This window comes from Procambarus clarkii, chromosome 26, assembly GCF_040958095.1.
Source record: "Procambarus clarkii isolate CNS0578487 chromosome 26, FALCON_Pclarkii_2.0, whole genome shotgun sequence".
Taxonomy (NCBI): Eukaryota; Metazoa; Arthropoda; class Malacostraca; order Decapoda; family Cambaridae; genus Procambarus; species Procambarus clarkii.
Window position 1 is genome coordinate 40,802,175 of NC_091175.1, and position 12,542 is coordinate 40,814,716.

At 46.2% G+C, this 12,542-nt stretch overlaps 1 protein-coding gene across 1 annotated transcript; it reads left to right on the forward strand.

Annotated features, from left to right (window-relative positions):
* The first annotated feature begins 2,380 nt into the window (after window positions 1-2,380).
* On the forward strand, window positions 2,381-5,400 carry LOC138368937 (uncharacterized). Its single transcript, XM_069331662.1, has 2 exons — window positions 2,381-2,443; window positions 4,273-5,400. Exons 1-2 carry the CDS (start codon window positions 2,381-2,383, stop codon window positions 5,398-5,400), a joined length of 1,191 nt encoding a protein of 396 aa, XP_069187763.1.
* Window positions 5,401-12,542: the final 7,142 nt, after the last annotated feature.

Genomic DNA, 12,542 nt, shown 5'->3' on the forward strand with positions numbered 1-12,542 from the left:
GGTACTAGTACCTGAGTGAAGCATCCCGGACAGGCCCCCATGGAATGTGACGGTAAAGTGTTGGAGTGTTGATGTTCGGCAGTCCTCCAATGGCAGGTGTCAACGCCTTGTCACACTTACATAAAAAAAAGACTGGTTGCCTGTTTGTCTGTGGTAAGGTAATGGGAAGACACGCAAAACACAAAATATAAACAATGAAATTTTAATTACTTTAGAAAACAAGATATGAACAAAGACAATCCCTTGGCTTACATAAAATTCAAAACAAGTCAACAAACAAAACAACATGAATAATTAATAGATGTGAAAATTTACTCTAATATAAAATAATGTGCAAGACAATAATAATAATCAGGTGCTGAGAATATTGGCTAGAGCTGCCACCTCCCTTAGTACACGACAGCCAGGGCTTAGTCTACCAGAGAGAGATGTCAACTTCTAAGAGCACAAAGATATTCTGAGGAGGACTGCGTGAGCTGGCCCAGACGTCGACTCAGGTAGAGGACGTGAGTGCAGGTGCAGGTGTGCTGTCGGCGATACACCAGCCAATCAGGAGCAGGCAGGTGGAGAATGGATAGTTTGCTCGTTGACGACGGGTGGAGCCGGTGTGTCGGGTGGTGCAAGGTACGCTTTGCTTCCTGGGCAAAACGTTTTGTGATACTGGTGGACGTATCTTTAATATAGCATCTTGTGTTTGTAGAATGACGTAAATGATATACGGAAGAGCTGGCTCAATCTCTCTTGAAAGAGATTATCGTCACAGTGTATATATATATGTATGTATAAGCCTATACTTGCATAAACCACAAGTGAAGATTAACAATCTTTGGACAACACCCACCAGTGGGACTCAAACCCAGAAAGCACAACTACCTTCCAGTAGCTGCCATAACTAGTATGCTTTAACCCACTACACCATCAGACCCTACAAAAGAAGTAGAGACTTCTTAGAAGTAGAGATGTATATATATCTCGAAGTCTCTACTTCTTTTGTAGGGTCTGATGGTGTAGTGGGTTAAAGCGTACTCGTTATGGCAGCTACTGGAAGGTAGTTGTGCTTTCTGGGTTCGAGTCCCACTGGTGGGTGTTGTCCAAAGATTATATGTATGTATATATGTATATGTACATATATGTGTGTGTGTATGTGTATAAAGTATATATGGAAGCTGATTAGAATTACATTTCACCTTTGTAAATGCACATTAATGACACTATGTAAAAGACACATCGAACACTTTATGTAGGGCATACGTAAATCTGTGTATCTATGTATTTACGTATGTAGGTTAGCTTAGCATTTTAAAAGCACCGAATCACCTTCTGTGGTTGATGGTTCAATAAAAAAAAACCTGAACTATATGTTTAACACATCTCTAACCCTGTCCATGGAGGACAGAAGAAAATGTATATATGCTGGGTTGAAAGCATTCAAAATGAAGCCATGACAATTATTCTTGGAGTTCCAAGAACTGCCAAAACGTCTAATCTACGAGAGGAGTTGTCCCTTCCCAGTGTTAAAAGCAGAATTCAGGAGCTGAATGCTAAGCTTGCAATTAGGATAGCCAGAGATCCCCATTACAATGATATTGCTAAGAAAAAACTGAGCTCTGTGCTACTTTCAGGGGGAAACAGGAGAAACAAAAAATGGCATCACGGATCAGTCTGCTACTTGGAAGAACTTCACCTGCTTGAGCAAGCCCGTGAGCTCCTGCCTGTAGAGAGGTTACCTCCATGGGGGAATGACTCATGCAAGATCATCATCAATGAAATGGCAATGAAAAAATCCAACATGATACCACAAGAAATGAGGCACAAGTATCTCGAGGAAATTTATAAAGAAGCCGGAGATGAACTAGATCAAATCTACACTGACGGGTCATTTAATCCTGTCAATGGCAGGGCTGGTGCAGCATACACGGTAATCAAGGATAATACCTTCCAACGCAGAAATGAAGAAAAAGCACGTATTGAGAACTATGCCTCTTCAACGCAAGCAGAGCTAACTGCCATTGTTATGGCGTTAATGTTTCTTGAACGGAACACTAATGGTGCAGTGATTTGCACCGATTTAAAAGCAGCACTGCAAAGCCTAAGTAAAAATCAGGCAGAAAATCTTGCAATAGTCGCTGAAATTAAGAGAGCTGTGAGAGTACTTACCAATCAGGGAAGAGTCATCAAGTTTCTGTGGGTCCCCTCCCATGTTGGAATATGTGGGAATGAACGAGCAGATGTGCTGGCTGCTGAAGGAGATCATATTGACTACTTCATACCCAAGACTCTACTACAAATTAGAGGTATTGTCAGGCAACATCACCGTGACAAGGTAACTGAGGAAAGGAGGATAGAAGCACAAACCAGTGAATCTATACGATGGTACAACATGGTTGCAGCTGGCAATCTCAATCATCATGGCCGAAGAGGAGGAGGACGAGGGAGAGAATCAGTAATAGCGAGAATCCGTCCTGGATACAAATATCCATGTAGATATGGAATGGAAACAACAGTTGATCAGCGAAGTTGCAGAATCTGTGGTGAGAGTGATGGACACCGCCTTGATCACTATCTACGTGAATGTGAACACCTGAGAGAAATCAGAAGTATGTGTAGAATAATAAACCCCACATTGTTTGAGTTAGGAAAACACTATTTGTCAAATATTGATACTGTTCTTAACAGATTTCCCCATTTTGCACCCGCAAGATAACGTAAGCTTTTAAGGGTTGATAGATGTTAATCTTCTTGTTTGAGGAGCTGTTCACTTGAGACAGTTAAGCAAGTCCCAGCTGTGTCTGGGTACAAGTGACAGGATGAACAACCCAGCGGGTTTTCTTCCTATTGGGGAGTGTTGTACATGCTGCTATGGCGGTGTGTCCACTCACAAGATGAGTGGCGCTGCCCAATAAACTCGCCCCTCGGGGCAAAATTTAAATTTAAATTTAATAAAAAAACCCAGACCTGTCTTGTAAATGAAGCATTTACAACGCTGTAAATGCTTCACCTGCGTACTACAAATACTAATAATCGCCAACAGAACCTAAACACCTAACCACGCCAGTCCTATATATGCACAATATGCTAATATATAATAATATTAATTTGTATATGAGAAAATTCCTGTTGTGAATGAACAGCATGTTAAAATTGATGAATGCGTGTTTGGGGTCGACCGCTGGATAGAATGGACTATGTATTAGGACGGGTTGCAGCTTGAAAACACAATCCATCCTTCGACCCAAGCTGTAAGTCACATAGTGACTTATATTGATTTAAAAAGTGATTACATGACTTCCATGTTGTGTACCCGCCGGTCCTTTGTTTTCATGAGCTGTGAAACGTTGTCCAAATGCTTCGGTCACTTCCTTTGTTCAAAGCACACGTCTCTTAACGATTCGGTCTCCCAATCCAGGACGTAATCTCGTTAATCCAGCGCCCAAACGCCTCCGTTTGTGATGGCCAGACATATACACAATTATATAATAACATTTTATATCTTTGAGAAACTGCCGAGTTTCAGTACACATCACTTGAGCTGAATACGTTGTGGGGACGGGGACAGGTAGACAGCTGGGGTGACGGGGACAGGTTGACAGGGCACTACCTGGCAGGTGGGCTGACAAATGCTCCACCCACATGTACCACAAATACATACAATTACCTACAGAATCAAAACACCTAACCTACGCCCCCTCATAGGCCTAATTATGCACAAAATTTTAATACTCATAAATGTTCATTTCTATTCACGAAAATATAATTTTAGGTCACATATTTTGCGATAAAATTAACGAATGTGTTACGGGGGCCGGTGGAAGCTTGGGCGACTCTGTTAGTGCTTATAAGGACCTGCAGATGACATATGACTAAAGTATATACGGAAAAATTACGTGTCTGAAACACTTGGGCAACGTGCAACCCGTCCTCAGACCAAGTCCATTCCATCCACCGGTCGACCCCAAAGATGCATTCATCAATTTTACGATGATGGTGATTGAAAACAGGAACTTTATTTTATCAATCATGTACCCATTCACTGCTGGGTGAACAGAGGCGTACAGTTAAGGATTGGCACCTAGTCACTCATGGCCTGGATACGAACCCGGGCAACTCGGTCACATGGTCAGTGAACAACACTGTGCTGTGGTGAGTGGGGCGGAAACACGAAAAGTTTACCTGAAACATTTCCCCGCTTCTGATGGATGACAGAAACAAGTTTTCAGGCAAATTGATTTAATGGAACTGAAAGTTGCTGTGTAAATGGGTGGTTGTTAACAGCACAATTGTCATGTGTTACATGGTGCTGGCACCCTAACTACTCCAGCCTTGTCTGGTACCCTAACTACTCCACCCTTGTCTGGTACCCTAACTACTCCAGCCTTGTCTGGCACCCTAACTACTCCAGCCTTGTCTGGCACCCTAACTACTCCAGCCTTGTCTGGCACCCTAACTACTCCAGCCTTGTCTGGTACCCTAACTACTCCACCCTTGTCTGGTACCCTAACTACTCCAGCCTTGTCTGGCACCCTAACTACTCCAGCCTTGTCTGGCACCCTAACTACTCCACCCTTGTCTGGCACCCTAACTACTCCAGCCTTGTCTGGTACCCTAACTACTCCACCCTTGTCTGGCACCCTAACTACTCCAGCCTTGTCTGGCACCCTAACTACTCCAGCCTTGTTTAGCACCCTAACTACTCCAGCCTTGTCTGGCACCCTAACTACTCCACCCTTGTCTGGCACCCTAACTACTCCACCCTTGTCTGGCACCCTAACTACTCCAGCCTTGTCTGGCACCCTAACTACTCCACCCTTGTCTGGCACCCTAACTACTCCAGGCTTGTCTGGCACCCTAACTACTCCACCCTTGTCTGGCACCCTAACTACTCCAGCCTTGTCGGGTACCCTAACTACTCCACCCTTGTCTGGCACCCTAACTACTCCAGCCTTGTCTGGCACCCTAACTACTCCACCCTTGTCTGGCACCCTAACTACTCCACCCTTGTATGGCACCCTAACTACTCCAGCCTTGTCTGGCACCCTAACTACTCCAGCCTTGTCTGGTACCCTAACTACTCCACCCTTGTCTGGTACCCTAACTACTCCACCCTTGTCTGGCACCCTAACTACTCCAGCCTTGTCTGGCACCCTAACTACTCCACCCTTGTCTAGCACCCTAACTACTCCACCCTTGTCTAGCACCCTAACTACTCCACCCTTGTCTGACACCCTAACTACTCCAGCCTTGTCTGGTACCCTAACTACTCCACCCTTGTCTGGTACCCTAACTACTCCACCCTTGTCTGGCACCCTAACTACTCCAGCCTTGTCTGGCACCCTAACTACTCCACCCTTGTCTAGCACCCTAACTACTCCACCCTTGTCTGGCCGTGTCATAGAAGAGTAGTGTAGTTTAAACTGAGTTATGTACGAGACATGAGGGCAGACTGCTGTATGGAGCAGACATGAGGGCAGACAACGCCGCCACTGTTGTACGGGGCAGACATGAGGGCAGACAACGCTGCCACTGCTGTACGGGGCAGACATGAGGGCAGACAACGTCACCACTGCTGTACGGGGCAGACATGAGGGCAGACAACCCCGCCACTGCTGAACGGGGCAGACATGAGGGCAGACAACGCCGCCACTGTTGTACGGGGCAGACATGAGGGCAGACAACGCTGCCACTGCTGTACGGGGCAGACATGAGGGCAGACAACGTCACCACTGCTGTACGGGGCAGACATGAGGGCAGACTACGTCACCACTGCTGTACGGGACAGACATGAGGGCAGACAACGCTGCCACTGATGTACGGGGCAGACATGAGGGCAGACAACGCTGCCACTGCTTAACGGTGCAGACATGAGGGCAGACAACGCCGCCACTGCTGTACGGGGCAGACATGAGAGCAGACAACGCTGCCACTGCTGTACGGGGCAGACATGAGGGCAGACAACGCTGCCACGGGGCAGACAACGCTGCTACTGATGTACGGGGCAGACATGAGGGCAGACACCGCTGCTACTGATGTACGGGGCAGACATGAGGGCAGACAACGCTGACACTGATGTACGGGGCAGACATGAGGGCAGACAACGCCGCCACTGATGTACGGGGCAGACATGAGGGCAGACAACGCTGCTACTGATGTACGGGGCAGACATGAGGGCAGACAACGCTTCCACTGATGTACGGGGCAGACATGAGGGCAGACAACACTGCCACTGATGTACGGGGCAGACATGAGGGCAGACAACGCTGCTACTGATGTACGGGGCAGACAACGCTGCTACTGATGTACGGGGCAGACAACGCTGCTACTGATGTACGGGGCAGACATGAGGGCAGACAACGCTGCTACTGATGTACGGGGCAGACATGAGGGCAGACAACGCTGCCACTGATGTACGGGGCAGACAACGCTGCTACTGATGTACGGGGCAGACATGAGGGCAGACAACGCTGCTACTGATGTACGGGGCAGACATGAGGGCAGACAACGCTGCTACTGATGTACGGGGCAGACATGAGGGCAGACAACGCTGCTACTGATGTACGGGGCAGACAACGCTGCTACTGATGTACGGGGCAGACATGAGGGCAGACAACGCTGCTACTGATGTACGGGGCAGACATGAGGGCAGACAACGCTGCTACTGATGTACGGGGCAGACATGAGGGCAGACAACGCTGCTACTGATGTACGGGGCAGACAACGCTGCTACATATGTACGGGGCAGACATGAGGGCAGACAACGCTGCCACTGCTGTACGGGGCAGACATGAGGGCAGACAACGCTGCCACTTGCTATACGGGGCAGACATGAGGGCAGACAACGCTGCCACTGCTGTACGAGGCAGACATGAGGGCAGACAACGTCACCAATGCTGTACGAGGCAGACATGAGGGCAGACAACGCCGCCACTGCTGTACGGGGCAGATATGAGGGCAGACAACGCCGCCACTGCTGTACGGAGCAGACATGAGGGCAGACAACCCCGCCACTGCTCTACGGAGCAGACATGAGGGCAGACAACGCTGCCACTGCTGCACGAGGCAGACATGAGGGCAGACAACGTCACCACTGCTGTACGAGGCAGACATGAGGGCAGACAACGCTGCCACTGCTGTACGAGGCAGACATGAGGGCAGACAACGTCACCAATGCTGTACGAGGCAGACATGAGGGCAGACAACGCCGCCACTGCTGTACGGGGCAGATATGAGGGCAGACAACGCCGCCACTGCTGTACGGAGCAGACATGAGGGCAGACAACCCCGCCACTGCTCTACGGAGCAGACATGAGGGCAGACAACGCTGCCACTGCTGCACGAGGCAGACATGAGGGCAGACAACGTCACCACTGCTGTACGGTGCAGATATGAGGGCAGACAACGCCGCCACTGCTGTATGGAGCAGACATGAGGGCAGACAACGCCGCCACTGCTGTATGGAGCAGACATGAGGGCAGACAACGCTGCCACTGCTGTACGAGGCAGACATGAGGGCAGACAACGCTGCCACTGCTGTACGAGGCAGACATGAGGGCAGACAACGTCACCACTGCTGTACGAGGCAGACATGAGGGCAGACAACGCTGCCACTGCTGTACGGTGCAGTTATGAGGGCAGACAACGCCGCCACTGCTGTACGGGGCAGACATGAGGGCAGACAACGCTGCCACTGCTGTACGTGACCAAATGTTGACTCGGGATGTTTTAGTGTTTAACAGGAAATAATCGACTAAGAAACGCCTTAACTGCTAATGTAAAATTACATACAAGTCGTTACTGCAAGTTCTTGGTGCAGGGTTACTCGCCTTGTGCTGAAATGTGGCGTCGTTGTGTGCGTGCGAGCGTGTGGCTCTCAGCGGTGTGTCCCCCCACATGTCCTCGCCTTCCTTCACTGGACCAGGTCCTCTGTGTTGTAGACCTGTCCCTGCCTCGCCTCACAGGTTCAGGTCCTCTGTGTTGTAGACCTGTCCCTGCCTCGCCTCACAGGACCAGGTCCTCTGTGTTGTAGACCTGTCCCTACCTCGCCTCACAGGACCAGGTCTTCTGTGTTGTTGACCTGTCCCTGCCTCGCCTCACTGGACCAGGTCCTCTGTGCTGTAGACCTGTCCCTGCCTCGCCTCACAGGACCAGAACCTCTGGGTCTCACAACTGTCTCGGCCTCGTATTCGTTGCCTTGTTGTCGGCGCTTGCTTGGTTGTAGAGATACGCAGCAGTTCACTTGAAGTAGTTTATCAAGTAAGGTACCTAAGGCGCACCGAGGTCACGAGGTCCTACCCTTGTCTAAGGTCTGAGGTAACTGCGGCCTACTTCAGCCAGCCGGTCAGTGTAGGCTCTGTGGCGTGTGACGTCACAGGCCTGCTGGTCCCGGATTGGCTATACACCAACCGTCCTACAATTTGAGCCCTAACACTGCTCGGACAAGCAACCAAGTCAGCGTCCCTTGTAGACAAGTTCTGGCTAGATGTTACAATGATACTGAAGGGACCTTGTTGGCATACAATGATGGCTTACATGTAGAATATCAGATTAAACATTAAAAGATGGATCAGGTGTGCATTAATACTAACACCGCTTGGCATGTGCACCAAAAAAATAAGAACATAATTTACTCAGTGGAAAAGCATGGTAACAAAAATCCTGGTACTCGGAGCAAGAGCATGAAGAACATGATACCTGGTTACCTGGTTATACCTGGTTGATGGGGTTCTGGGAGTTCTTCTACTCCCCAAGCCCGGCCCGAGGCCAGTCTCGACTTGTGAGAGTTTGGTCCACCAGGCTGTTGCTTGGAGCGGCCCGCAGGCCCACATACCCACCACAGCCCGGTTGGTCCGGCACTCCTTGGAGGAATAAATCTAGTTTCCTCTTGAAAATGTCCACGGTTGTTCCGGCAATATTTCTTATGTTTGCTGGGAGGACGTTGAACAACCGCGGACCTCTGATGTTTATACAGTGTTCTCTGATTGTGCCTATGGCACCTCTGCTCTTCATTGGTTCTATTCTACATTTTCTTCCATGTCGTTCACTCCAGTACGTTGTTATTTTACTGTGTAGATTTGGTACTTGGCCCTCCAGTATCTTCCAGGTGTATATTATTTGATATCTCTCTCGTCTTCTTTCTAGTGAGTACATTTGGAGGGCTTTGAGACGATCCCAATAATTTAGGTGCTTTATTGCGTCTATGCGTGCCGTATATGTTCTCTGTATTCCCTCTATTTCAGCAATCTCTCCTGCTTTGAAGGGGGAAGTGAGTACTGAGCAGTACTCAAGACGGGACAACACAAGTGCCTTGAAGAGTACAACCATTGTGATGGGATCCCTGGATTTGAAAGTTCTCGTAATCCATCCTATCATTTTTCTGGCTGTCGCAATATTTGCTTGGTTATGCTCCTTAAACGTTAGGTCGTCAGACATTATTATTCCCAAATCCTTTACATGCTGTTTTCCTACTATGGGTACATTTGATTGTGTTTTGTACTCTGTATTATGTTTAAGGTCCTCATTTTTACCGTACCTGAGTACCTGGAATTTATCACTGTTAAACATCATGTTATTTTCTGATGCCCAGTCGAAAACTTTATTAATATCAGCTTGAAGTTTTTCAATGTCCTCAGCCGAGGTAATTTTCATACTGATTTTTGTGTCATCTGCAAAGGATGATACGAAGCTGTGACTTGTATTTTTGTCTATATCTGATATGAGAATAAGGAAAAGCAGTGGTGCAAGGACTGTACCCTGAGGTACAGAGCTTTTCACTGCACTTGGACTAGATTTTATATGGTTGACAGTTACTCGCTGAGTCCTGTTTGACAGAAAACTGAGTATCCAGCGTCCTACTTTACCGGTTATTCCCATTGACTTCATTTTGTGTGCTATCACGCCATGGTCACATTTATCGAAGGCCTTTGCGAAGTCCGTGTATATCACATCAGCATTCTGTTTCTCTTCTAATGCCTCAGTGACTTTGTCGTAGTGCTCAAGTAGCTGTGAGAGGCACGATCTTCCCGCTCGAAATCCATGTTGGCCTGGGTTATGAAGGTCATTGGTCTCCATGAAATTGGTGACCTGACTCCTAATCACTCTCTCAAATACTTTTATGATGTGCGATGTTAGTGCAACTGGTCTATAATTTTTTGCCAATGCTTTGCTCCCTCCCTTGTGTAGAGGGGCTATGTCTGCTACTTTAAGTGCATCTGGTATCTCCCCCGTGTCCAAGCTCTTCCTCCACACTATACTGAGTGCCTGTGCTACCGGCACTTTGCATTTCTTTATAAATATTGAATTCCATGAGTCTGGACCTGGGGCCGAGTGCATGGGCATGTTTTCAATTTCTTTTTCAAAATTTAGTGCGCTCGTGTTTATATCAGTTATATTTACCGGGGTTTGAATATCCCGCATAAAGAAATTGTCTGGATCTTCCACCTTCATGTTGTTTATTGGAGTGCTAAACATGTCCTCATACTGCTTTTTTAGGATTTCACTAATTTCTTTGTCATCCTCCGTGTATGAACCTTCACTTGTACGAATAGGTCCAATACTGGCAGTGGTTTTTGCTTTTTATTTCGCATATGAGAAGAAATATTTTGGATTTTTCTTTATTTCCTGAATTGCTTTCTGTTCTAACTGCCTTTCTTCAGTTTCATATGAGTGTTTCAATTTCCGCTCGATTTCTTCCATCTCCCTATATAAATTATTCCTTCTTTGACGGGAAATTCGTGTCTGCATAAGCAGTTCCGTTATTTTTTTCCTGCGTTTATAGTGTCGTCTGCGTTCTCTTTCTACGTTAGATCTCTTTCTGGCTTTCCTCAAAGGAACATGTTTCAGACAGACTTGATACGCTTCTGAAGTAAGTTTTTCTATTCCTTCTGTAGGACTTGTATTATTTAGAACAGTTCCCCATGGAATGTTTGTAAGTTCCCTGTTTATTATCTCCCAGTCTATCCTTTTATTATTAAAATTGAATTTACTGAATAGCCCCTCTCGCTTTATCAACGTTTTAGGTCTATTCTGAATATTGATGGTCGTTTGCACTTCAATGAGTTTGTGATCTGAGTATGTGGTATCTGATATCGTAATGTCTCTGATAATCTCTAGCATGTCTAAGTATCATATATGAACAATACATCATAATGTCTTGCCTAAAACTAAATTATCATCTTGTGTTAATGGCATGTGCTTGGAAAAGTAATTAAAGACAATTATCTGCTTTAATGGAACAAGAGTTATGACCTAACAGCCACAGTGAAATTTATGATTAAATAACAGGGAGAAATTTTTTTTAATGTACAATATTTACAAGATATTTACAAGGACTGGATTGAGAAGGCTAACATCTCAGTGATAGTAGTCAAGAATCACTGCCTCAGTGTGGTTGCTTCAACAGTAATATGATGACATGCTCTCTAAAAATACAAATTACACAGTAGACTTCACATTGGCATATGATTAAAGACACAAAACAAAGATGAAAGAAGTATATACATTGCATTATACTGTAATAATAGGACACATGAGGTAGAAGTACTGGAAAGTAAGGCAACAAACAAAAGAACTCATTCAACCAGGAGACAATAGTTTTCTGGTTTGACCAAACAAAAACAGAATGCACTTAATTATAAATTCTGTGACTGTTGTGCGAGTTTGGATTTTTTTCCCCCTGACGTGATATTCTAGTATTACGTCTGTCAACTTTAAACTGAAAGTCTAGATGGGTCTCCTAAGGAAGGACTTGCTTAGCTAACACGCTACGTGCAGTAAGCAGCTCATTCCCCCACTCTAGAGACCATAGAACAATATATTAGGTGTGAGCAAGCGGCGAAACCTCAAAAGTATGAAATCACACTCAGGCCGTCGACCTTCGTCATTCGCTGGAGCGAATCTAATGAGTAGGTCAATTTCAATAAATTTCAATCAAAACAATTACAGATTTTACGTTACTTAGTAAATCCAATTACGTTAATATGTCTCCAAGACATTCCAATCAAAACAATGCAAACTACGTTAAGACACTCTGTCAACACAGACAGTCAAGACAATCAACAAGTCAATGAAGTCAACAACAGCTTACGGGTAATTAGTAATCCTTGAGTAACCGCTCAAGGTCCTGTCACAACTTGACAGCTCAACTTAACTCACGAAGAATTACGTTAACGCTCGGCAGTTACTGTGAACGCTGATTAGTCAGCACGATTGCTAATCACCACGTACTAATCAAAATGACAATCAATTATGTTAAATCAATACACTGACTTCAAGGATAATGAACACCTAGTCACATTGACTTCTCCAGTTAAATTAACTCTGAGTACACTGACTTCTCAAGAAAATGAACACTGAGTTACACTGACTTCTCAAGAAAATGAACACTAAGTTACACTGACTTCTCAAGAAAATGAACACTAAGTTGAACAACATGGGGTCACCAAGACCAATGCCAACAATACGCAGTAATGACACACAGTCACAAAACTACATGAGGTCACGAAGACCGACAATAATGACACTAAGAACACCGGGTCACAGAGACCAACTCA

Bases quoted from the DNA above. Each gene is read 5' to 3' on its own strand.
- LOC138368937 (XM_069331662.1), top strand. From the start codon at position 2,381: ATGGTTGCAGCTGGCAATCTCAATCATCATGGCCGAAGAGGAGGAGGA. The intron at 2,444-4,272 runs GTAATAGCGAGA...GGTTGTTAACAG, and splicing joins GAGGACGAGGGAGAGAATCA to CACAATTGTCATGTGTTACA.